At 34.1% G+C, this 26,137-nt stretch overlaps 1 protein-coding gene across 4 annotated transcripts in view; it reads right to left on the bottom strand.

The window, feature by feature from the left end:
- Positions 1 to 26,137, bottom strand: part of LOC128866313 (obscurin) — a 91,061-nt gene that overhangs the window by 41,802 nt on the left and 23,122 nt on the right. For 3 of the 4 annotated variants that reach the window (XM_054106934.1, XM_054106937.1, XM_054106935.1), the window contains 3 exons: positions 22,138 to 22,230; positions 13,250 to 15,113; positions 1,704 to 1,973 (listed from right to left, as the gene is read on the bottom strand). In XM_054106934.1, the coding sequence (XP_053962909.1) occupies positions 1,704 to 1,973; positions 13,250 to 15,113; positions 22,138 to 22,230 (2,227 nt within the window). The remainder of the gene's footprint in view (positions 1 to 1,703; positions 1,974 to 13,249; positions 15,114 to 22,137; positions 22,231 to 26,137) is intronic. The other variant, XM_054106936.1, reaches the window with a different exon arrangement.

Genomic DNA, 26,137 nt, shown 5'->3' with positions numbered 1-26,137 from the left:
AATATCGTTATGCTGGGTTCCAGGCCACACAGATATACCAGGGAACTGTAGAGCTGACCAACTTGCAAGAGATGCCAAACATCAATAATTTTATGGGGGTACCTCTCGCAACTTGTAAGCTTCTTGTTATGGACGCGCTAATCAGTTCTGTAAAGCATTAATCCCAATGCTTGTGAAATTGCTACGCAAACATGGCCAAGGGTAAATTTACGTCTGTCCAAGAATATTATAAAATTGAGTAGACTTCACAGTAGGACTTTAGTGGAGGCCCTCACAGGACATTGTCTCATAGGAAATCACACAAGGAGATTAGGCGTTCACATGCATGATTTCTGTTCTAGCTGCGAAATGAGGAGGAGTTGGAAACAATTCAACACCTTTTTTGCACATGCCCGGCTCTAGTCCGAAGCAGAAACCGATATTTAAGATCCTACTTCTTAATGAATATAGATAATCTATACACTTTAGGTACCAACAACCTTTTACGCTTTGTAAAAAGCTGGGGATAGTTCAATATGGAAGGGGGAAGGTAGCCCAGCCCCGGCACCTCACAACGGACCTATTTCGTGGGCTAAGTGGCATCGCTGTCTCTATGCGCGATGCGGCTGCCAAACCTAACCTAAGCTACATAAGCTCTAGTATTCACTAAATTTCATGTCATCCGAATGGATACAAACGCTCAGCTCTGAATGTATTAGCTGCGGTACTAGCTTCTGGTAGCAAAGGACTTCCCCAAGGCCTCCTTTGCATTGGAAATATTGAATGCAGAAGGACTTGGCTTCACTTGGGGTGTCAACTGGCGCCGGTTAGCACGAGAAAGAAACGATTGATGCACTTTGATAAACTCGGCCAAAATCGCTTAAACGGTTATCCCGACAATCAAGAAGAAGAAAGTTGTAATTTAAAAATCTGTTGATCTTTTGTTCCCTTTGGCTAAGTTTGTATGTGAACAGATTTTCTTAATTCTCCTATGCGTTTTGAAGCAATTTCGCGTCTTTCTCAGTAAGTCTGTTTTAATTTATACCAGAAACATAAAAAAACATATTATTTATTAAGATATAGGGCCCTTTTCCCAAAGTGCGTTTATGGGTTAAAGCAATGTACAAATATGTGAATACATATTGAAGCCATAGTAAACAAGAATGAAAAATTACCTCACTTTAATGTAAACAAGGAAGCAAATGGAAAAAAGGTTGTTTGGAAAATAATGTAAACAAAACTCTACAATTACGTCAGCTCCACAGCTGATTCGCAATGTGAGCATTCTTTTGTATTCTTCCAACCGTGAACTTAATGATGTTGAAATTTTTTGTAATCCTCATTAAAAAAATCCAAAAAAACTGCTATGCTGTCTTTCTTGAATATGATACAATATGTTTGAGCCTTCCAAAGCTCTGATTGGAACTCTATTGAAGAAACAGCAAATATTATGAAAAATTAATTATAACGAATTGATATTGGAAAAAAGCGTTTCAATAATAGGACTCTTCTTTCGCCACTTCTCTGCTCGGATCACTTGATGAAAAATTTGCATATGAGAGCAACAACAAAGTTATCGAGCTAGATTCACCGCTAACGAGTACGGCTATACCTCATAAAATTTACAAACATATGTAATTTTAGCCAGACCTATTCCCGCGTAGCCGTAGATATGTTCATTTATATCAGACCTAATATACAGAAAATTAATTTTGTTTACTTACGTTGGACTTGAACGCTTTTAGCTGCTCTGGTTATAATGGGCTTTTCTACAGATTTTAAAGTACTTTCCTCCATCATTCGAGAAGACGATCGTGTTTCAATTCTGGACCCATAACGGTCTTCTGTTCTGCTCTCGGCACGACTTGACGAAAATATAGATCTGTGATCTTCTTGTTTTCTTCTTTCCAATCTTGAGCTTGCAGTACTTCCCAAATTGTCGCTGTAATTGTCGTATGAAGATCCTCTGCCGTAATCCCGTGATGTCGCACTCACTTTTAGGACAAATACAGAAAAAACTCGTAAATATGGGCTACATACATAAATTTCTTAAATGAGTTAGGTAAATATGACTGGAAATTACAGAAACAACACTACATAATTTTTTATGTTTACATACATACATATAGGATATGTATATTGGAAATTATATAGTAAAGGATTTGGTTCTTAAAGTGAAAAATTTGTTTAATTTGGAAAATGTTCCTTAATAAATAATAAAACTATAAAAATATCTGTGAACATGTATTGTATATATTACATATGTTTGTATAAGGGCATTTCCATGAAAGCCTCAACTACAGTAAAAAAAATTAAAACGCTTTAGCACTTTTATTATGATTCACTAACAGGAGTAGAGCCCCCATATTTTATGTATTTTATTTAGCATAATTGCAAAAACAAAAAATTGGAATTTAAAACTGAATGTCTGTTCGCTTCATTTCTAACATACTTTCTCTGTCTTATTGACTAAATTAAGGGGGAACACCACTGTGAACACGTGAAAATTAAGTGATTTTCATGAATTTTTTTTATAAGAAGGGATGATTATTTGAGGATCGGACAGATTATAATTTATTTAACATATATTCAACTATACTGACACAAATTTTTATTAAAAAACATTAAAAATTACAATTGTTATTAATATTAATGCAATGACGTCAGAAAAAACTGATGAACCCTGGTGGCCACGATACAGCGGTGAAAAATCATCTGAAAGCAAAAAACCACAAAAATTCTTAATCTATACATCAATAGCTATCGTCGTACGTGGCGGTTTTGTTTTTGATTTTTTTTTTTTTTGAGAAAATGGGGCAGGTTTGAAAAATGAGTTTGTGTTTTTACCCTACGGCTATGTCCGACTGTAGCCAACACATGTACAAAAACTTAAAAAAAAAATTAAAATCGGTTCATAAGTCTTCAAGAAATCGAGGCCACCGTGTTCAGAAAAGTCGTTTTGAGAAAAGCGCGTTTAAAATTTTTATTGGCCGTTGTAACTCACTACCTGCATTTATTGTATTGGGTATAACTTCGTCAATTTTCAAGATTTTAAGTTAAAATTTTTTTTACATATTTTTGAATATATCTACTTTAAGAAAATGCAAAATAAAAATCGATTTTTTGAAAAATCACAGTGGTGTTCCCCCTTAAGAGGTTTGTAACCATGCAATTATGCCCTTAAATTAATATTACAAAAACATCCAATTACCATATTATGGAAAAGCGAAGTCAATGCTGGAATAATGGTAATTTTTTGGATTGCTTGTTGTAAATTTGGAATTAAATATTGTTATTTTTCAAGGTGGTAGACCTTTAATAGCTTCGCCTTGAATTAGACTTGTCAAAAACTATAACCATCGCTATAGTGAGTACTATTAATGCAAATAAATGTGCACACAAGTTTTGCATTCAGATGCTGAAAAAAGGTTACGAAAACTCGAAATGGCGGAGTGAAGAAATCAAAAACTAAAAATATTTTAATATTATATTTATTTTTTATTATTATATTAGTTTATATTTATATTAGTTTATACATTCTTTTTTTCGGTAGATGGCTGTAGTGATCAATATCTCGTAAATTATCGATCAAACAATTTAAAGTTTATGCTAGTTGTCAAATTGACATTTCACACTAAAAAAATTATTTTGCTGGTTTTTGTTTGTTTTATTCAGTTTTGAGTTACAGAGTGTTAACCATGGAAGTCAACAAAGAAAAAATTCGGTACATTTTAGAGTTTTTCTTTGATAAAGGCGAAATGCCAGCCATGCCGCTGAAATTGTGAATGGTGTTTATGGTGACGATACTGTAACAGCTAATTACGTGCAATTTTGGTTTCGTCGATTTGGTGCGTCTTGATGTTTGCCACAAATGGAGAGACTTACAGTTTTACGCTGCATTCGAACGGCATAAGACCCTCCGCACACTCGTATCGTCATCGGCATGACATGTTTATTTATTTTATTATATTATCTTCTCCATCCAAGGAGAAATAAAAGAAAAAGGCTGCGCTAGGTCCATTAGGAATAACTCAAACAGCAGATAATTCATTGCCGTGAGAGTTATGTATAAGAGAATGATTACAAATGTTAGGCATTTTACAGAATGTCAAAAACAAAATTCCAACATATGCGAATGCATTCGCCAGAAGGAAAAGAAATTTTAGTGTGGTGGTCGGAGTACAAGAAGATGCCTACTCCATAGGAAAAACAGTGTCTAAACTTTAATACAAGTTATCTCTCACCCCTTTAACTCCTCTAAAGAACACTGAGGAAACTGTTTTTTAAACATCTATCGATAATTATTAACAGGAAGATCATAATTTTTGAGAAAAGTTTATAGAATAAATTTTTAATTGCAGACAAGAACCTTATATAGGTATATATAAGATATTTTGTATGAGGAGCTTTTTCATGGCAGAAATACACTCGGAGGTTTGCACAAGAAGAAGAAAACGAATGAAGCAACTGTAAAAAATTTCTTTAAGATAAGAAATACGAATAATAAGAGCAAAGCGTGTCGCCGAGTACGGGAGACAAAATCCCTTCTCTCTTCCCCGACCGTCCTTCGCCCTTGAACAAAATGTTTCCCTTCCAGATGTCTCCTCGTGTAAATCGGGTCCATTTGAGCACAAGTGTGCGACAACGAAGCGCATCGCTCGGGTACATTTTGTCGCATACGATGATGATACGAATCGTGCGCGAATGGCCTTACAATTTTCTTTTGTGCCTCTAAGTTCACATACATAGTAGTTGTTTTAGTGATTACTCGTGTTTGAGTGCGGTAAAAAAATTGAAAAAATAGCGAACCGTAAAAAATTAACGAATGTGATAAAACTAAAATTTTAACTTTACATCGCAAAAACTACGCACTTCGCGAAATTAGATTAAGTAAGGTAAGTAATATTTCCTCAAGCTAATTTCAAATGCCAGGCAACAAAAATATTACTTTAAAGCTACATTAATTGAAGGCTATTAACAATTTTAAAATTCCATTTAGTAATTGATTTACAATTTTCACCAAACGGTCTGTATTTTTTTTTTTATTTTATATTAAAACAGCTTTTATATATATCGACCATTACTAAAATTAATTTCGACATACATTTCAGTTGTACAAAAGTACAATAAAAATTTTGTGGATTTTGAGTGTGTAGATTTCGGTGTCCGCTACGGTATATTATTACTAAACTATTTTCTTGTTAGATACCATACTTTAATAAAAAATAAAAAAATCAACGAATAATTGCTTCTCATTAAATATGAATTTGTTATAAATTGACGTGATCTAAGAAATGTTCAAAAAAAAAAAGGAAACCTCACATGTACCATGAAGCCACTTCCGCTTTTTTCACTTCCTTTTCAACGATTTTCTCGACACCGGCTCTCGCTCGAATCTAATCGTTTTCAACAAAAAACTCTGTAAATGCTCCACAACAGCTGATTTTTGAAGTGAGAACTTCTTTAGAATCGTTGGGAGTGATTTGAGAAAAAGTGAAACGAAAAAAGCGACACTCTTGGCTACGAATATTACATATACACGTAGCGACGAACTAAATAACTTTTAGGCCAGCGCCGACAGCATGGCGCGATAGCCGAGCGGCTAGCAATGTGAGCTTCCGATCCAAAATCCTTGGTTCGAATCACAAGAAAAAAATTTTTTTTATACAGTTATATTATTTTATTTTATGATATGTTTATGAGGAGCTTTTTTTCATGGCAGAAATACACTCGGTGTTTTGCCATTGCCTGCTGAGGGGTGAGCGCTATTAGAAAAATAGTTTTCCTTAATTTTGGTGTTTTCACCGAGATTCGAACTGACGTTCTCTCTGTGAATTCTGAATAGTAGTCACGCACCAACCCATTCGGCTACGCCGTTTGTTTAATTTTACTGATGCAAAAATGAGGAAAAATATATGAATAAAGTTTGCTTACTGTTTACACATTTTCCAAAGGTGACGGAGAACCAAAAAAAAAAGTCGATTTTCAAACAAATACGAGTGCATATGTGTAATTGTGTTAGAGTTTCGGTCACGCCCCAGCAAAACCTGCGTGCATATGTGTTTGTAACATTCAAAAAAATGTAATTGTGTTAGAGTTTCGGTCACGCAGGTTTTGCTGGGGACGCTCATAATAGCAACCGCGTGTGTATTTTTATATTCGTAAATATTTTCATTTTTAAATATTTACCGCAATTATGCCGAAAAATAATGCAGAAAAGTGTTGTGAATATCGACAGAAAAAAAAATCAATAAATAGCATCACGGAATTCATTCACGAAAATTTAATAAAGTATACACCAGAAGTATCGCGGATACTTAGAAAAGATTACAATAAAGTTCCAATGATTTTAAGTGGCGATTTTAACGTAAATTTTGCATGGACACAGCGGTTCCTTTAATTGACGTTCTCAATACAACATTCAATTTAAAAATGTGTAACAATCGCACTGAATCGACAACACGATCAAAAACAACCATTGACGCGGTATTTCAAAGACATGTTGACAACATCGAAACCAAAGCATTTGTATCATATTTTAGCTATCATAAGCCTCTCGTATCATTTGTTGAAATTGAAAACATTGAGGATGAATAATAATAAAATGAAGAAAATAAAATATGAACTTTATAGCAATATTATAATGAACCTATAATTATCTTGCTCCTAATGCTGCTTTCGTCTTATTCTCTCTCAGTTTGTTTTACGGAAGGTTTCACTTCTATCGCGTCTAACCGTTAGACTGGTGTTTTTTTTATTTAATTTTAATTTATTAAACTCTAAAGCAGTGAGAATTTTTCGTTCGGCATCATGGAAATACCCATATGCGATATCTTGACCAAAAATAAGTTTATGATGTGTAACTTGTGAATTTGTTTACGAATTTGAATTTATTTAGTAACCCATTTGTTATTACAAAACCCTTTAACACAATTATATTTTTACTCTTACTAAATCAGATGAAGCATGAGGGATTCATATATGAAAATAATTTTAATAAATTTGATCATGATTTCATCCGAAATATCTAACTCTCAAAATGTTATTTTACTGTTCAGCACGAAGGAACAGCCATTCGAATCTAATTTCTTTATACACAAACGAAAAGGAACAACTTTTTTTTTTATTTCGTAAATCAGTTCCATCAAGGACTTAACTGTAGTTAAAGGTAACTTGTTTACATTTGATGCTTGCAGGTAAGAGATGGCTACCCTAAGAAGTTTGTATTTTTTTTGCAAAGAAGGTCGCCTCCAAGTTCCATCGTAGTATTTACTGCGTTTATTACAGGAAATAATGGGGAAAGTAAATTTCTGTACGAAAATTTTACCTCAAAAAACTTAGTTAATGATTGTACAGTTACGGCTCTTACTGAGCCTGAAAATATCTTGTAAAAAATGATTATATTTGTAATATGGCCATCACTTTTTTATTGGTTTTTACACATAAATTATTGATTTAGTAATTTGCAATGTGAACAAGCATAAGACTTTGAAACTTCTAAAATATTCATATTAATCATAAAAAACATTTTGAATTTCTCTAAAGAAAGGCAATCTAATATTTAAACAAAAATGAAGACTTAAGCTGGTTTTAGTTTAACTCACTACTAGATCAATTATTCTCGACGTTTCACAGAAAAATTTAATATATTTAATCGGATATGAATAAATAAAAACTATTTTGTCGAAAACCACAGATGTGTGCCTATAATTCAGGCTTACTAAAAATTATTAATTAATATGTGCATATTGAACCATTTCATAAATGCTTTAAAGTATTTTATTAAAATAGAGAACGACCGAACTTCGTGTTCGACCATGTTCGGTCATAAAATTTCAGTTCGGTTTCGGTTCAGCTTCGGCCAAAAAAGAACTGAATTTTGGTCAAACATTTCTGTAAATTTTTTAGGTCAAAATTGTATCAACTCTTGGTTTTTGTTAAGGGTGATCAGATTGAAGGTAGTTCTTCCAATTCTTCATACAGCCCGTGAAACAATAAATTTGATTTACTGCGTCGTCGTTTTTGTTGATCAGTTTATCTCTCGTCTCGTACCAGTGCATTAGTATCAAAGATCGTGTGTTATCACACCTTTAGACCTTTATTTGTGGGAGTATGTAAAGTCGAAATGCTTTGTGGATACACCAGCTTCAATTGAGTCATTGGTAGCCAACATTATTAAAGTTATTTACGAGATACCGACCGAAGTCCTCCAGCGAGTTATTCAAAATTCGTGTTTTCGGATGCCTGAATTGCGGTGCAGTTGCGGCCAACTTTTTAAAGGAATTTACCTTGTTCTACACCAAAAAAATAAAGATTTCCCAATCAATTTGACTTTAATTTAAAATCCGATACCTCTAAATGGATCACCCTTTATAACTTTTTGGATACTGGTATGAAAACCCAAATTTTTTTTATTATAATCGCTTTGAGACGATGAAAGCTCCTCCATCGAGTGTGGGTTGTGAGCAATTATTCAGTACAAGTCTGCTCTATGGTGAATATTACGGCGAGGTGAAAATAATTATACGCTAATATTTTTACATTACAATATCAAATTTTTCGAATATACTCGTAAGTAAGTAAGGTTGTTTTTATTAGTTTTATAAACGTGCGTAAGTATATGTTATGAGCTGAAACTAATGTGTTTGAAACTTACATACATAACTTTGTTGCTTTCTTATTAATAAAAAAAAAATTGCCGACAGGCTTTAAAAACCTATGTTCGGTCGTTCTCTATATTAAAGTAATTATTTAATATTTAATATGATAAATATAAATATTTAGTATACATATCTACATGTATATATGTATACATACATGTACGAATGTTAAGAATTAATTTATGAAATCTGCAAAAATACTAAGGTTCTATAACAACATATATTCGTGTGTACTACATATACATATCGTTTATTTGCTGCGAGAGTATCATAATCCAAAACAAAAAAAAATTATTTTTATTTCATACTATGCACAAATGATCACCCGATCTTCGTTTATGCTGTGTAAAAAATTGAACAGATATTGCCACTATAAACAGTATCTCAATAGATTAAAAAATGTGTATTTTTACTTAGGAGGCATAGTAAATTGGATAATCGTTTTTCTCGATATTTTGGTTTTTTGACTAATGACACTCTCGCGGCATAGGAGCGACATTTGTGTGAACAAGCAAATGGACGTACATTCATATGCATGCAATGCCTGCGAAAGGGTAAAAGGTGACAGCAGGAATAGATTGAAAATGCAAGTGGTGACATATAATAAAGTTTTAGACATTGCACGTTTTTGATAATCAGGTTTGTGATATTCATAAGATCTTATTAATGACCACAATGATATTTCTCAAGTTCGATTTTGTTAAAGCATTTGAGACTTTAGGACTTAGGATAGTGGGTAAGGATCTTTTCATTGACTAGAATGAAAATTTTCTAAACGCGGTGTAATACCCAGAAGCAGCAAACATACGTACATTGTCGTACATAAAAGTAATTCCTTCAACAAATCATGTAGGGCTAGTTTTCTTTTTTCCGTCTGTTCGTCTGATGTTACAACCTATAATTCCAGAAAAAGTTCAGATACTCTTGCGAAACTTAGCACAGCCGATAACCACGTCCACCTCCGATTTAATGTTAATTCTTAATAAATAATAAAACACGATGTTTCTATTATAAAAAACAACATTACTCAAAATTTTCTGAAACATTTTACTCAAATTTGTATGGCTTTAGCGGTCGGCGCGAATTCTATTTTACCTTTCTTACTTGCTAAGTAGATTTCTATTTCTTGAATTGTTTTGAAATTTTCTGTGAACAGTCTTTATAAAACTAGCTACATAAAAGTTCAAAGAAAAACATTTCAACAAAAAAATTTGTTGATACAGTTTAAGAGGTAAACAATGCAGGTAACACTACTGCTAGGCGTGTCGCAACTAATCAATGGCACAATTTAGATGTTGAACAATCGGTCCAGGTCCAATCAATTATGTTGACTACTTTGAGAGAACCAGCTTTTAATTCCAGCTAGAAGAGAGTGGGTTGACAATATACCTGGCCGGAAAAGTGCTTACGGTTCTTTACTGATGGCTCAAAGCTTGACGATAAAGTTGACTTTGGTGTCTACTATAAGAAGCCCAAGTCCGTCTCGTATTCCCAATCACTGTAGCCTATTTCAGGCTGTCTGATTAGGCAAAAATGTGACTACCTTTGGAGAAGTATGTATTTTCTCCGATACACAAACGGTGATTAAATCTCTTGGTGGGGTTGTCACCATCATGGCTCGCAAATGCCCGGCATCTCTGAACGAGATGGATAAATATTTCCGTAACGATTTGATATGGGGGCCAGGGCATAGTGGCATATCAGGGAGTTGTAAGGCAGGCAAATTAGCGAGAAAAGGCACTACCACACGCCTCCCTCTTGGTGTGAATATTGTAGGTATACTTCTCTCAGCCTACAAACTGCGTGGTGCAAGTAGCATTGTCGCTTCAGCCAACACGAGATGAGTTGATAATCAGGCATGGAACCCAAGTGTGCTCATTCCTTGGGCAACCATACTAACCAAACAACCAGGTATGGAATGCTACAAAAAGAATTTGGCCAAAACGAAACGTCAGAAGCACAAAGGAAAAACGTCTCTATGTTAATTGCTTTGGTCATAGGCCACTGTCTCCTAGATCGACATGCTCAAAGATTGAACGTACCTCATTTCGACTATTGTAGAAGCTGCAAGAATGAAGAGGAGAAAAAATATGTCAGATAACTTCTCCGTTACTGTCCCGCCTGGCAAGACACTAGGTTTAGATCCTTTGTCGCATCGTTCTTGAATGGTACTGATGACCTTAGGGATATAAGTGTCAGCCAGATCAATGGGCTTGCACTTCAAACAAAATGGTTTAATGAGGAGTAGCACATAAACTGCTACTGTGATATCACAATGGATCGGCAACGGTCTAAGTGAGTTGGTATAGAGACCGACTGCCACTTCTACATACCTACCTACCTATTGATTAAGGGGTTATATACCTTGTGTTTTTCAAAAAAATCAAAATAAATTTTATTTCTTTATCGTAAAGAGAACATTTTCCAAAAATTTCATAGAGATCTGAGCAATAGATCGAAAGTTACAGCGTTTTAAATTGTGCGTCGTCACGTCCTGAGCGTACGGCCTCATGCGGCGCTTGAAACTTTAAACGCGATTATCTCAAAAACGTGTTTTTCCAAAAATGCTTTTGCGGTGGACGCGATTGCAAAAAAAGTATTCAACCGATTTTTATAATTTTTTTTTTAAATTGTTCGTAACTCTTAGTGAACGATCAACTTTTATGTATAAATTTTTATTTTGCAGATATGAATTTTTTAATGCCAATTTTAGGACTGTAGAAGTGGAGTTTTTTAAAAACATGTTCCTATTTTCACGATTTTTTGATTTCAGTTGACTTGGTGGACTTGAATCGCGTCCACCGCAAGCCTCTTCCAAAAAAAGGGTCTTGGGGGAAAACGCCATAACTCCGCCATTTTTAAATATTTTTACACAAACAAAGCCTTTTTTTTTCTTTAAACATTGTAATATCCAATAATAAAAACTTTTATACAATAAAATTATTGCTACATATCTTTAAAAAAAACCCAACTTTCGCTAATTTCACCGGACCACAAGGTATATAACCCCTTAAGTAAATAAAAGTGGGCTTTGGCAAGGGCACATGGCACCATCTGCAAACGTTATTTAAATTTGGTACCACTGCTCTCAGTGCCGACTGCAGTAATGGAAAATTACTAAATATGACCGTTTTATGTAATTTTGTAATTTATTCATTGTTCTTGTACTAACAATGTAAACAAACATTCGTAGTTCCATGGTTTTACTTCTCCAATATTACAATATGTTACACTGAAGTCACAGGTGCAATTCTGTATGAGCGTGAAACAATTTGGTTTTTTAAAGAAATTTAAGGTTTGAACTAAATTTTCAAAAACTGGTTTTAAATACTATACGCAAGGTGGCACAAAATTAATCACCCTATCAGAAGATTTAAAACTTTTTCAAATGGCGTCGTACACCTGTGAACTAGACAGCTTCAGTATACAAACAAGAAATATAGACAAGCAGTGGATCGCGTAAAGGTCAAAATAAAGATTTCTTTCACTCAAAACCATTTTTTCGTTTTTAGTAAAAAAGTTATTCAAAAACCAAATTGAATGATTAATTTTGTACTCTCTATGATACGAGTATTTATTAATATAGATATCAAACAAGAGAGAATATGTCCAGCTATTAAGTTTTTGCTTACTTTTTGCTGAGGCAAATATAGTAAAATAATGTTCTTTGAAAAATGTGTACTTAAATAACGATATTTACGAGTATTATTATTATTTATATTATTATTATTTTGAAAAAATATATGCACTACGTATTTGAAGTAATGCATATCTCAACTTCATTATTCTAGCTAAATATTATATGTAAAAAAAATAGTAGAAATTTTCTTCTATGAAATGAGGTATACGCAATGGATACCTCAGTTTACGTTTCAGATTTGTAATTTGTCAACAATCCCGAAGAGATGGAAATGTGCCTTGTATTAATTTTCTCTTCAAAAATCATGTACTTTGGGCAATAACATATTTTGTAAATATGTTTGTCATATTCTCGGCATTAAAACAACTTGCTCTTAGAAAATCGCCCCACCAGAAGAATGGCCCTAGATCGGAATCTTTAGGGAAGCAGAAGTCACGGCCGGCCAAAGAACACTTGGAAAAGATCTATCCTGTATGACTTATCCTCGCAAGCTGAGACAATGCTAAGCCGATAGCAGCAAGCCGCGTACGTTGGAGAAGCCTAGTAGAGGCCCTATGCTCGTTGAAGGATTAATCGGGAGAAAAAAGAAAACAAAAAAACGATTCGTCTATGTTCACGAAGTTATAATACTGACTAAGTATCAAAATTTTTAAACGGGTGGAAAAAAGTGTCAGTATTAAAATAATATACAAAATTATTCAAAAATATATCTGTGCTTGGGCTTCACTATACGAGTATGTATTTATGCATGTATATATGTGCATACGGTCGCTTCGTTGTTATAAAAATGAAATACCTCAGATATCTCTTCTCAATGAACTAAGATCTTGTGCTATCATCATTAAAAACGCATACATAAACATATACACATAAGTAAATTGACACAAGGTTGCGATACATTTGGTACTCATTGAGGTCAACATTGAGGACAATAAACACTCACGCTTTTGACATGAAAAAAATAACTTACGTTCAGCACGTCTTCTCGAATATTTAGAGGAATATCCAGACATATAGTCTTCCATTCTGGCAATATTTTGGTCTGTTACTTCAATCTCTGTGCCTAATTCCTTGCGTTGCTCATTAATATCTTCAATTTGGTCTTGGGATTGGTTTTCAGTTAATGGAATTTCCACGATCTCGTAGATGGGTCTTTTGTTTTTTAGTGGGGGAGTAAATATATGTAAAAAATCACGAGCTTTAGCTTTTTTAACTGTATCTGTAGCATATTTAGTAGAATCAGTGGATTTTATTACTGCACTTTTAATATAGCGTAATTTTTGTTTAGCGGTATGAATAGAAGTATCAAAGCTTTGTGAATCGTAAATGCCTTTTAAAAAATTTTCTGATTTCTGTTCTAAACTTTCATTATGAAGTATTAGCTTTTTTATGGATTGCGGTAGATGGGGAGGCGATGGCGGCCGAGTTTTAACAATTAGTATTTCTATAGTAGTTTCGTATGATATGCGTGGAAGCGGTTCAAAGAAGCCAGGCATGCGATGAACGTTCGGTGGTAAAGGCGGAGGAGGGTCTGCAGCTCCTCCACCTTGATATGGCGTACTGATAAGGTTTGTTAAAGTATTAGACCATTGCTGAAGAGATGTACTATCTCTAATGTTAGTAACATTCTTATTTTGGCTTGAACTATTATTGTCATCTGCAGTTTTCGTCACATTATATGTTAATTTGGACGATTCTTTATAAAAAGGAATATCATTTAGAGTAATTGGTTTATTTGTATCTACTTTTTTAGGTGTTTCATTAATTTGTATCAATGGCAATGGTTTGAATGAACTATCAATAGGTGTAGTATTCACTATTTCGCTGTCCTTACCAACGGCTTCTTTCTTTTCATCGGATCTCAATTCGATATCAATTGAGTGTTGGGTGATTTCAGTGAAATCGCTTTTTTTATTAATCGATTCTGTTTTTTCGGTCGATTCATCCCTTTTCTGTTGGTTTGGACTAGAATTTCGCTCAATTGTTATTTGTTCATGCGAAATATTTGTAGAATCTGTTGTTTCAGTCAACAGAGATGAAACCTTTTCTTTAATTACATCTATGCAACTTGCTGTAGTGTCTATCAAAACGTTCTCAGATTTACAAGATGATTGAACAGTCTCTTCCAATATCTTCCTTTCCCCACGATAATCATTTTTAACCTTAAGCGTTAAATTATGGTCCTCGCAGTATTTTGCCTTCTCCTCTTCAGTTAAATAGCAATCTTGGGCTACGTCTGAGGCTTTTATTCCAGAATAGGGATTATGAGCTTCAGCTTTCTGTGGCAAGTGGAGAAGTAATTCGTTTTCATGAAGTACTTGAGTTGCATCCACACGTAGATCGTCAGCCAAGTGTTCTTGCAATGTCGAATCATCATCACGGTGCGAAATAATTTCTTGAAACCATTTTTCGCGAATTTCTTTTCGGTGTGGGCTCAATACAAGGGGTAAAAATGCATCTTTTTTTCCTTGCTTTTCTTCTATGCGTAACAGATTTTCGACGGCATTATTTTCAACATTACACTCAGGTAGTTTTATAACGTTTTGTAAAATAAAAATAGATCGTTCGTCACTTATTTTTCTTACTTTAGTTACTAGAATCCTCGATTTAAATAAAAATAAGTATCGATCGTGTGACTTCTGAGCAGAATCTCGAATAGTCCACCAGTCGTGGTTTAATAATCGTCCAAGTTTATAAATATTACCTCTATATCCCTCTATACTAGATAAAAATTTGTTATGAAGTGCTCTATTGGGAACGCTAAGCATTAATTCCAAAGCCTTTTGTAAGTCTTTAGTATTTTCTGACACTGTCTGTGAGTATTTTATTAATTCCTGAAATAAAATAAATTATACTCAAAACATTATTAGTATTGCATTAAAAAATGTATTTCGAATAAAATATGGGCGGTTAAGAGGGCTATGTTTGTTCCTCAACGGTATTAATAAAACGGAAATAATAATTTCTAAACAAAGATATATGAGTTATCTGTACAATTGTTCCTAAATTAAACATGATGTTTATACAGTAAATGATGATATTTTGCTGAGTTCCTCGGAGTAATTTGTGATATCCATTTAACTTAAAAATGCGCGTTTGGAGGTATACGTAACACGTTTTAAGCGGTCCTTCACATGTACATTCAAACTTTTTTTTAACAGTTATGAGATTTTTATATGTTCTTACTCATTTTCAAGCCAGTGCCTAAAGTTTCAATTCGAGTAAACAAAAAAGTTTCCAAATGCAAAATCGGTAAGAAAATCGTTAGTGCGCGGCTTATGAATTTTTAAGTATTAATTTGTGTACGAATTTTTAAATTTATACTGGATACTTTTCCATTTCACGTGAAATAGCTATCAGATTCCATATAAAAATCGATGTCGGGAAAAGTGCGTGAAATTTTACAACAATTTCGCGACAAAGTTGTACTATGCTCAGGCTGTGAAAAAGCCCGCAACATGTTGCCAACATGATGCTGGCAACATTTGTTCTCCGTTGTTGAAATTTCATTTGCTATTTAAAATTTCGTGAAAAGTGGCAGTTCATCGAATTAAGAAATTGAGTTTCAGCAAAAATAAAAAATAAAATGTCTAAAAAGTAAGCCTGCTTAAAATATCTTATTTTATTACCACAATTCTTTGCTTAATAGAAATATTCACAACTCAAATAAGGGGATGAACGTGTATTTTATCGCATAAATCAACAATGTCGCCATTTATGCACCCACCAGACAAACCGCCTCTTTCAAAAATGATTTTTTCTAAATTAAAATTTTCCTGTTCTGATAATTTTTTTTTAAATTATATTATTATTATTTTTTTTTTTAGATCAGCTGCTGAAAAATGTCCACGTGAAACAAAATGATGTTCTCAGCACAAAAATTTGGCTTCTTTATTATGAGGAGTACAATTGTGTCTGTTTATTTTTTATGAATGCTTTTTTAAGTGGTATTTCAAGTCGTATCTAAAGAAAGTGGGGTGATTAGAGTAATTGTTTGCTTGTTCTACAGCTCGCCTTTAATTAAGAAATGTCGATAAAACGAAAAAAAAAATTGTTGTTGTGTTGTGAAGGCGCGACAAACTAATTTTATCTATTTGTCATTCATTCCATTCTTCTATTGTCTTTCCATTAACAGTTCTAATTAAAAAAATGTTGTCACTGCTCGAATGCTACCACCTTGAACAGATTCGCCTTGGGTATACATTTCAATAAGCCAAACATTTAAAGTACTAATATGCACAAAACGAAATTATGGCTTCGTGATGATGTCGGTCATATCAGGCAAAGTTCTCTATAAACGTAATAACTATCATCATAAACGAAAATCCATCTGTGAAAGCCCTATTTCAGTAGGCACACTTTGGCTGTAAAGAAGTAAAACATAAATAAGTATTTTTTAAGTATTTTTTAAATACCTCTTAAGGTAATACAAGTACCTTATTTTAATCTATTGGTAGATACACCTCTTTGTATATTATTTTATTTTGAAAGCTGTCACAGTTCGATGGCATCTCTTTTGGCAAGTCTTAAGTCGAAAAATTATAACTTACTAAATAAGTTCGATTTTGCTCGAAAACCGTATAGAAATAATTTAAGTCCACTACGATAATGGTGCACCTGTGAAAATTTCAAATTGTTGATACTTTCGATTGTTAAACTCGCTCAAGAGAGCCCGGAGTAAGAAAGTTGAGTCAACTCGCTTGACTCTAAAACCCTAATGCACATTCAACCGGATTGTTTAATTGAAAATATCGTTTGGAAACTGGAACTTGAAAGGCCTTGTATATCTCAGCAATCGGCAGAAGCATTATCCTTAAACCTAATAAAAATTGGGTGAATAATCCTCTTTGAATTGCATCTATTTTAAAGTAAAACTGTGGAACCATCGCGTCTGTAAATTTAAAATATTTTCAAATAAATTGTTGTGGATAATTTAGATAAAATGTAGCAGAACAAAAGAATATTTTTAAAAACTTTGCTTGTTCGTTTGCTACTTTGAACATGCTAATCTGCGAAATGCATGAACCGATGGTTCGATTCGAATTATATTTTAAAATATATACTGGTATATTGGCTGGGTGCATCTCACTGACTGTTGTTAAAAGGGAATTGCACAACTTATTTCTTAGGAAAACACAGATCAGATGCAATTTCATTTCTGCGTGTGCTATTTCGAATATCCTATGGCCCAAGTGCAATAGAGGCAGGACGCAGATAGTCTCGGAGACGCCACGCCATTCATTGGACGATCGAGGCACACACGAAAAGCTGTGTTTCAAAATTTAATCCCCATTGCTGAAGCTGTGGGGAGCTTTCAGAGAAGAGGAGCATTTTCTCTGTAAATGCCCGAGTTTGACAGCCACACGATTAAGGTCACTGGGCGCTCCTTTCTTCTACAGCCTGGGGCAGTGGTACAACCTAAATCCCATCAACAGCTCTGGTTGGCTGTCTATATCTGCCCGTTGGAAGTATCAAACTGGTATTAAAACGGCGCTTTAGTGCTACGTGGAAAGTCGGGTACTTCAACCATTTCGCCTACCTATATACCTATGATATGTTGGCTAGGTGACTATTCAGAATGCATCTTACTGAGCGTTACTTGATACTTCACAAGCACGTCATCCCAGTCGAACGCATCAATAGAGAACATGCAGGGAATATAAGCTAAATTCATTAGAATCCAGTTTTGACGTTTGTCAGAATGACTACAATGATATGAGGAAAATTTGGCTTCCGCGTGCTCTTAGTGTGACATTTTTTTATATGGAGAAAATAGGAAACAGCGTAAAGAAAAGAAATTATCAAAAATCAACGAGACTGTGTAGCAACTTCAAACTTGCACTTTATTGTAGTCAAATTTAATGAGTTATGAAACTGCGTACCAACATTTTTTCCAGAATTTCTAATTAAAAATAATGAAGATTGAAAGAAAATAATAGTCAAAACTGCCCAAATGTTGATGCGCTATTGTTTGTCGCGGATTGTAGTACAAGTTGAGAAAAGTTTGAATACGTCTTCATGGATAATGTCGGGAATTGTAGTACCTGTTATATTCCAAACAATCCCGAATTGCGGTACCTCTCCCAAATCTGGAGAAGAAATGTCTTTTGCAGGATAAATAATCTACCAGTCTTTTTTTGAACGAAAATAGTTATTTTTATAGTTTAAGACAAATCTTGATTTCAAAATAAGCGAAGCATACATACGAGAAAGGTCTATCACCTATTGAAAAAAATAATAGACACGAAAAAGCTTTTTTAAGACAATGGTATGAGTAGGTGTGGAATCAAGCATTTTGTCTAGCGTCCATGCAACCAATGATCTAGAGGATATATTTATAAATTTAGAAATATTGAAGCCACATTCAACCGGTTTACTCAATTCGGCACGGATTGTATCAACAGAGCGGCATGGGGCTCTGTAATTTCACATGATAGAAGCTACAAGTTAGAAGTGCTCATTTCACAAGTGGTACTAAATTTCGTTTTACGAAACTTCATACAAAACTTGTTATACGACAACATTTGCAGACTTGCATTTATAAACAAAGTGACATTTAGTACACAAGCAATACAAAATTAGTTTAAAATATATTTTTTTTAAGCATGTGCAATAGGAGGGTGTTCCTTTATTTTAAGAGAGTCACTGGTGCTGCTGAGGGAAGAAAATACAAATTTAGTGGTAGATGCAACGGTCCTAGACGTTTTGTATTAGGATGGGTTTTTCATACTATAGAGTGAAATGCTTGTTTTAGCGGATTCCTTCATTGAATCCCTAGAAAATTTCAAAATAGTCATATTCAATTATCTGCCTAAATATTTTATTTGTTTTTACATTATTTCTTCTTCATCACTGGATTCGCTTGAAGACATATTTGGAGGAATACTAAAATTCAAGTTTATAATGTCCTCTTCGTATTATGCATTGTCAAATATTTCATTAATTTTAAATTTCTACTTATTTGAAGGGTGGCGAAAGACTTCGTAATTATGACAGATGGCGCAAGTCATGAGTGTCATGTATAATACTTGAGAACCAAAATTAAGTTTACACGTAATCAAAGCAAAGCACATTCATTAAAGGTGATTGCACTAAACCAGCAACAACGTTTTGTAAATTAGAATATCGACAAAAAAGAAAATAGAAAAGAAAAGGACGAGCTGGCATCATAATGTACACGACGAAAGAAAAAACGATTAATATCACCTTTAACAGAGTTTCGTTGACTCAAAATACATGTAGGAGCGAAGCTTAGACTTGGAACTTATATGATACTTCATAAGGATTGCCTTGAGACACACAAACTTGTGAAAAAGTTGCAATACCACTATTTTATTTGTAACATATTAAAAGACTTTAATTTTTCAGAAGTCCCTGATCAATCTTTTCGCGCTGCTGACAAATAAAATTCACAATATTGTTTAGCTGCTTATATTGTTCAAAAACTCGAAAAAGCAATGAACGAAATTGCAGCGTCTTTAGAGCTACTCGCACTCCTCGAAACCCGGGGGTTTAGAGTTCAACAACAACAAAATACCTCTAACACAAATATGACCTCTATCACAGAGTTTTGGGTGGGCAAGAATTTGAAAATTTATTAAATGATCTGTTTCTAAACTTGTCGGTTTTTAATGAATGAAGAAAAATTGTTTGGCATTACAAAATGTAATTCCAAAGTGGAAAGAAGTTTAAAAAGTAAGCCAAGAAAATATTTAAAATAAACGATTTGCAGAGAAGGCGCATATGTACTGATTCTAGTTCTTTCGATTCATCGGATAAAGCTATGTCTTTGTTGTAGTCATAATAAATGTGGTATCGATTGCAGACTTTCTTTGAGCTTCTTCAAATTTTTGGCAACCTAAATAAGGTGACCACGTCAGGTCGGTAAAATGAAGAATCCCCTTCAGTCAACCCAACATAACAAGACTAAGCGCGATTCTCACAGGACACTGGAAGATAGGGAAGCACGCAGCGTGGTTAAACTTAGCACCCAACAATACTCATGTATGCCGCAGTTGTAGAGAAGTCAGGGAGAAGGAAACTCATTATTAAATTTACCTGGTTTATCAAGAGCAAGCTTACGAGCTTTTGGCAAACCATTCCTCAACAACACACCCAAATTGCAGGCTTGGAATTTAGGTTTCTTCTTCTCTTTCTAGACACAACGAAGTGGCTAAAGGAAATAGCGCACTAATGAATTGTCACCCAGTTCGGGATACACAGCCACTCAAGCAACAACAACAACATTATATAGTATCATACTGGATGATCGGCGAATGAAGATGCACGAGCTTGGTCAACGTCCAGTTTTACATACATATTTTGGTATGAAGAAACTCGGTGGAGAGAATTCAGAAGGTGTGTCCTACATCAGACCGTTAACCGGCTCAGCAATTTTGAGCTTCTCAGCTGACTTCGCAGGGGATGTGCAAGGTTTGTTTACGACAAAACTGAGATTGTGTTAGTGATATAAGAAAAAATCAACTTAGCCTTCGCTCAGTTTCCTTTGTTGCCGTTTGAGCAATGACTGAGTAAAAGAGCGTACGAATACATGTGAAATGAGAGGGCACAATTCTGTTGCCGAGTACCTGAAGTTACTCTAACAATTTTCCGTCAACTGGCCAAAACTTGTATTCTATCATTCTTGGGGAATCTCCTATAATTAACAACGAACGCAAACGTGTGAAAACTTCAAAAGAGTGTTTAGTGATGTTCAATTACAGTCCGAACGAATTTTCACGCCGTTTCGTCACCGTAGACGGAATTCTGGAATTCATAGCAACAAGTGTTTCGAGCTAAAGGGAGACTATGTTGAAAAATAAATGTCGTTTTTCGGCCGAATACAGTGTTTCTTCATGGGCTTTCGTGCTCTACAATTTTATTTCCACCTTCATGATTTTAATTGGTCAAAGAGTAAATGGATGTATTTACGAGTATAAATGTGTCTTTTAATCAATTAATCTTTTTTATAGAATGGGTTGTTAAATGGTTAAAAACGTGTTGTTAAAATTTTTTTGTTAATAAATTTTTTGAGGAAAAAATAATAATTTTAAACGTTCTCCTCTGTTTTCAAACGGCTCTAATATCTAAACTTTTGGATGACAAAAATACTTTTCAAAAAATATTTACATTACATAACCCTCTGACTTTGGCAGCGTTGAAATGTATGGTAAAAAGAGTTTTGAGCAAACAATAAAAAGGGAGGGCTTTTCAAAGTCTTTTCATAGCAAAGGCTGAAATTTGTGATTGGGAAAAGTCTAGACGCCAGAAAAGCGTGTGATATCTTACCTCAGTAATAAACCACGCACAGTGTGTTGTAAACTTAACAATTTGTCGACAATTTGTCTGGTACGTATGTTCTTAATTTACTTGTTTTATCCGAAAAAACATCTATTTAAAAACTGCAGTTTCAATTCGGTTAAAAATTTAAGGGATACCGAAGGCAAGATATGGCACGATCTATTAGCGCTTTACCACGTTTCATATATCTCGAACATAGCTTAGTTATTTTTGATCTAATTTTAAAAAACCCTTGAGAGCTGTTAGTTTAGGTGCTTACTTATGTACAAGCATGCAAGGCGTTCGAAATACAAACATATTAATATATAGCAGATATTAATTTATATTTTTTGAGAAATTAGAGCCGAATTATGTTATGAGCATAATTTAGTAATTTTTAACTTGTCGCATTCTAAATGATTACTTCGAACGCATAAACACTAAATTTTTATTGCTTTAAAAGCCGTAAATATAGTTCGCACATGATTGAAAAAGTATGAAAATGTTATTTAAATGTTTATAAAAGCAGAAAAATATGTTGTTAATGAAAGCACAGTTATACCACATTTGAAGTGTTACCTTTAGTAAAAACTGGTAATCATTTATTCGTTGAATCGGTAACTTCAAGTGTTCACTTAAGCGCTTGTCGTCCTCTATCAAGTTTGATAGTTGCTGAAAATGGAGAATGCAAAGATATATTTAGTATGAAATGATTGATCTGACACTTTTCTAACCGAAACATTTTTGATTCGTTTTTTTGGCGCACCGCAAATACGGTTTTAAACATTTATTTTAAATACGGTTTTAACAGAAATTTGTATAGGGTAATATTTTTACATCGCTTTAAACATTTCATTTGTGCACAACAATAAGAAGTGGTGGAGGTGTTGTCTGAATGATACCGCCCAGACCCAATTAGCACAAAAGATGGCATTTTGATACACCACTTGCAGTACCACTGCTTTTTATTAGTCTAACCATATTAATTTGACTATGAATCTTCCCATGTTGTATATTTTCTTTTCTACAATTTCTTTCAAGTTTCCCAGCATTCTATGTCGTAGAGAACACAGATTTGGGCACTCACACGGGTAGTGAAAGATTATTTCCTTGGATTCTTCTGGATTGCAGCTTCTACGTCTAACGTTGTACGGCCACCCCATCTTCTTGGCATGGCCTTCCAAAGGCCAGTGGGCGGTTATTTCTCATTTTCTTCTATGTTCATATGGCCAGGTGCCCAGATGAGAATGAAGTGTCGTGCGCGCTAAAGCACAAAGTTCTTTACATTGTCTGACGATTTTTGAATTGGTTATACCTACATATGTAGGTGAATTAAAGCTCAGATGACTGCTTGACTTGGCTTGGATGGTTTCTAATTATAATGCAAGCTTCCCTTATCCCGAGAACTTCTGCTTGAAAAACACTATTCCAATTCCCCACGTGCAGATACTTGGAAGTTTCAAGGTCTTTGAATATGTACCGGCGCCGACGCCGGAATCCATCTTGGTTCCGTCAATGCAAAGTGCAGTTGTATTCTCTTTGACTACTGAATTCAAAACCCATTCATTTTGCGTGGGGAACTTTACCTTAAACTCTATTCTAAAGTCTAGGATAGCGGTAGTAAAATCTGTAGAGTTACTAGTAAGCCTTTAGCTGTATAAAATAACACTATGACAAAACATCCTAGTATTCCAAAAACCACCTTCTTTTATTCTCAAGGCGATATTCGTTGCTATTAGCCGTAGTTAGTAGTAGTTGATTGACATTTTATCGAAAATATTTTCCACAAATAACCAAAAAATCCCCCAAATGTTTGTTCAAATTGCTCGGTTCTCAATAAAGAGCAATGAGCACTTATATGATTTATAAGTATAAATTCATACGCATTCAATGAATTGCACAAACTGCTCATTTTGAACAAGTTGAACTGAAAAAATTTAATAATTTTGAAATTTATTCAATTTGAGATACAGTCTAATCTTGGTAATTCGGACACTTGATAATTCGGACAGCGCGGTAATCCGGACACCAAAACGTTTTCTATTGAAGTCTCTGTAATCCGGACACCACGTATTCATGTACCTTTAAAATTCGGACACTTCTTTATTTTCCAGTGAATATGCTGAAATAAAAAGGAATTCCGTTATTTTTTATTTTATTTTATAAAGGGGACTCCCCTGCTAACTACTTTGCAGGAATAGTGCGTTTAAGTGCTCGTCAGCCTCCTAGTTCATATTCATAAGCATATTTGCGTAACGTGTAGTTCAGTAGCTAATTTCAAACATTAACTCCATAATTTCTCTAACTGTGGACTGTATAAATTTAACTATGGCACCAGCAGCTAAGAAAAAACATACGGTTTTAACGATAGACCAGGAAAAAGAAGTTCTTAAGAAACTAAGTGAAGGACAGTCAATTCGACAGCTAGCTGCGCAATACAATGTAGGTAAATCTATAATTTCGGACATAAAATCAAGTGGATTAAAGATTGCTGGGTAAAAAACGAAAACATTTTGTAAGAAGAGTTTACACTTTGAATATATTTTGCAGTTACATTGCTAGAACAGAATGTGGTCTTGGAAAGCGTAAAACTATGCGACCTGCGGAGTTTGAAAAGATGGAAGCCCACTTGTATAAATGGTTTGACGGTTGAATGGCAAGACGAAACAATGCACCGATTTCCTCGGAAATCATCAAAAAAAGGCCAAACAATTCTGTTCCCAAATTTACGGACAAAGTGTGGAATTTGTGGCTAGTAATGGTTGGCTTAGTAATTTAGTTCGCTCCCAATATGGAATTAAATTCTTAAAAATATCTGGCGAAAAACTTTCCAATGATTCTACTGCTGTGCAACCCTTTATTGAAAAATTGCAGAAATGGGCATTACGTATGATCAGGTTTATAATGCAGATGAGACTGCTTTGTTTTGGAGAAAACTTCCAGAAAAAGCCCTTGCATTGCATAATGAAACATCCGCACCCGGGCGCAAAATTGGAAAAGAAAGAGTAACACTTCTAGTTTGTTGTAATGCAACCGGAGAACATAAACTTCCATTGTTCATGATAGGGAAAGCCAAAAACCCCAGAGCGTTTAAAAAAGTAAACCTTCCGCTTGGGTACTCCCATACCAAAAATGCTTGGATGACAGAGCAAATCTTTAAAAATTGGTTTGAAAACTCATTCGTTAAAGAAGTAAAGCGTTACTTAAAGGAAAAGAATTTACCAGCCAAAGCCATTTTACTGCTAGACAATGCAACTTGCCATCCCCAATCACTGTCGGATGTCGATAAGGACATATATGTTATGTTTTTGCCACCAAACTGCACGGCTCTTATACAGCCAATGGACCAAAATGCTATCCGAATTTTAAAGACAAACTATCGGAAGAGTTTTTTGTCTCTACTTTTGTCCAGCCCAACGAGCAATCTCCCGGAATCTTTAAAAAACTTTACATTAAATGATGTGGCTTTTTTATCGTCTAATGCTTGGAAAAATGTGGATGAACGCGTGCTCACAAAATGTTTTAACAAAATTCTTTATGACGAAGAATGGGACTCAGATGATGATTTGCCTCTTGCGATGCTACGGCCCAGCAGCTCAACTAAAATAATTGATCTTCTTGTTGAAATATCCCCTGATGTATATAATGATAACGAGATTACTGAGTGGTTGAATGACGACACTGATGTCCATATCAACGAGATTGAGGAAGAAGATAACGGGAACAGCAGTCTTGACGAAAATGAAAGTCAAGATCCTAAAATTTCGCACTCTCAAGCTATTGTCGCATTTGATAGTTGTATTAAATATGCAGAGGAACAAGAATTTTCATTCGGAGAAATTTTAAAACTTGTGAGTCTCAGAGATATTGAAAGAGAAATGAAATAAAATTGCGGCAAACGAATATATTGAATTATTTTACGGCCGAATAAAAACTAATATATGTACATATAACTCATTGAATATTAATCAATTTAAGATTAAATAAAAGTTTATTTCATTTAATTACTGATCTACTGATTTCTATTAAATTTTTTACCCACTCGATAATCCGGAAAATTCGATATTTCGGACAACCTCTGGTATTTAATTGTCCGAATTATCGAGATTATACTGTATTTTGATACAGAGTTTTTCAAAGTAGAATATCTTCGATTCTTTCTAATATTTTTATATGTTTATTAAATGCAAATATGCTTTTAAATTTCTTTTATTGTTTTATCAAAAATTTTTGGGAAAGAATTTTTTTTTGTCAATTTTGAAAAACACTCAGCATAAAGTCCTCTCACAAATATTAATAAATAAAAAATATGTAAAATAAAATATGAGAAAATATTAAAGGTAGATACATAAATGGTACCCAACTATAGTGGCGAGCACAAAAGCGCGCATGATGATTTTTTTAAATATTCACAATGTGTGTCGAGTTCGGATTATATTTATTTAATTTTCTATTTTGATATTTTTCATTCCTTAAACAAAACCTAATGATCAAACTTTCAAACTTTATAAAAAATTTAGAAAAAAATCAATAAATTTTAATTTAAATTTTGAGCTTTTTATTCTAAATCTTTGGAGTG

Source organism: Anastrepha ludens, chromosome 6 (assembly GCF_028408465.1).
Source record: "Anastrepha ludens isolate Willacy chromosome 6, idAnaLude1.1, whole genome shotgun sequence".
Lineage (NCBI taxonomy): Eukaryota > Metazoa > Arthropoda > Insecta > Diptera > Tephritidae > Anastrepha > Anastrepha ludens.
This window is presented reverse-complemented; position numbering and strand designations above follow the sequence as displayed.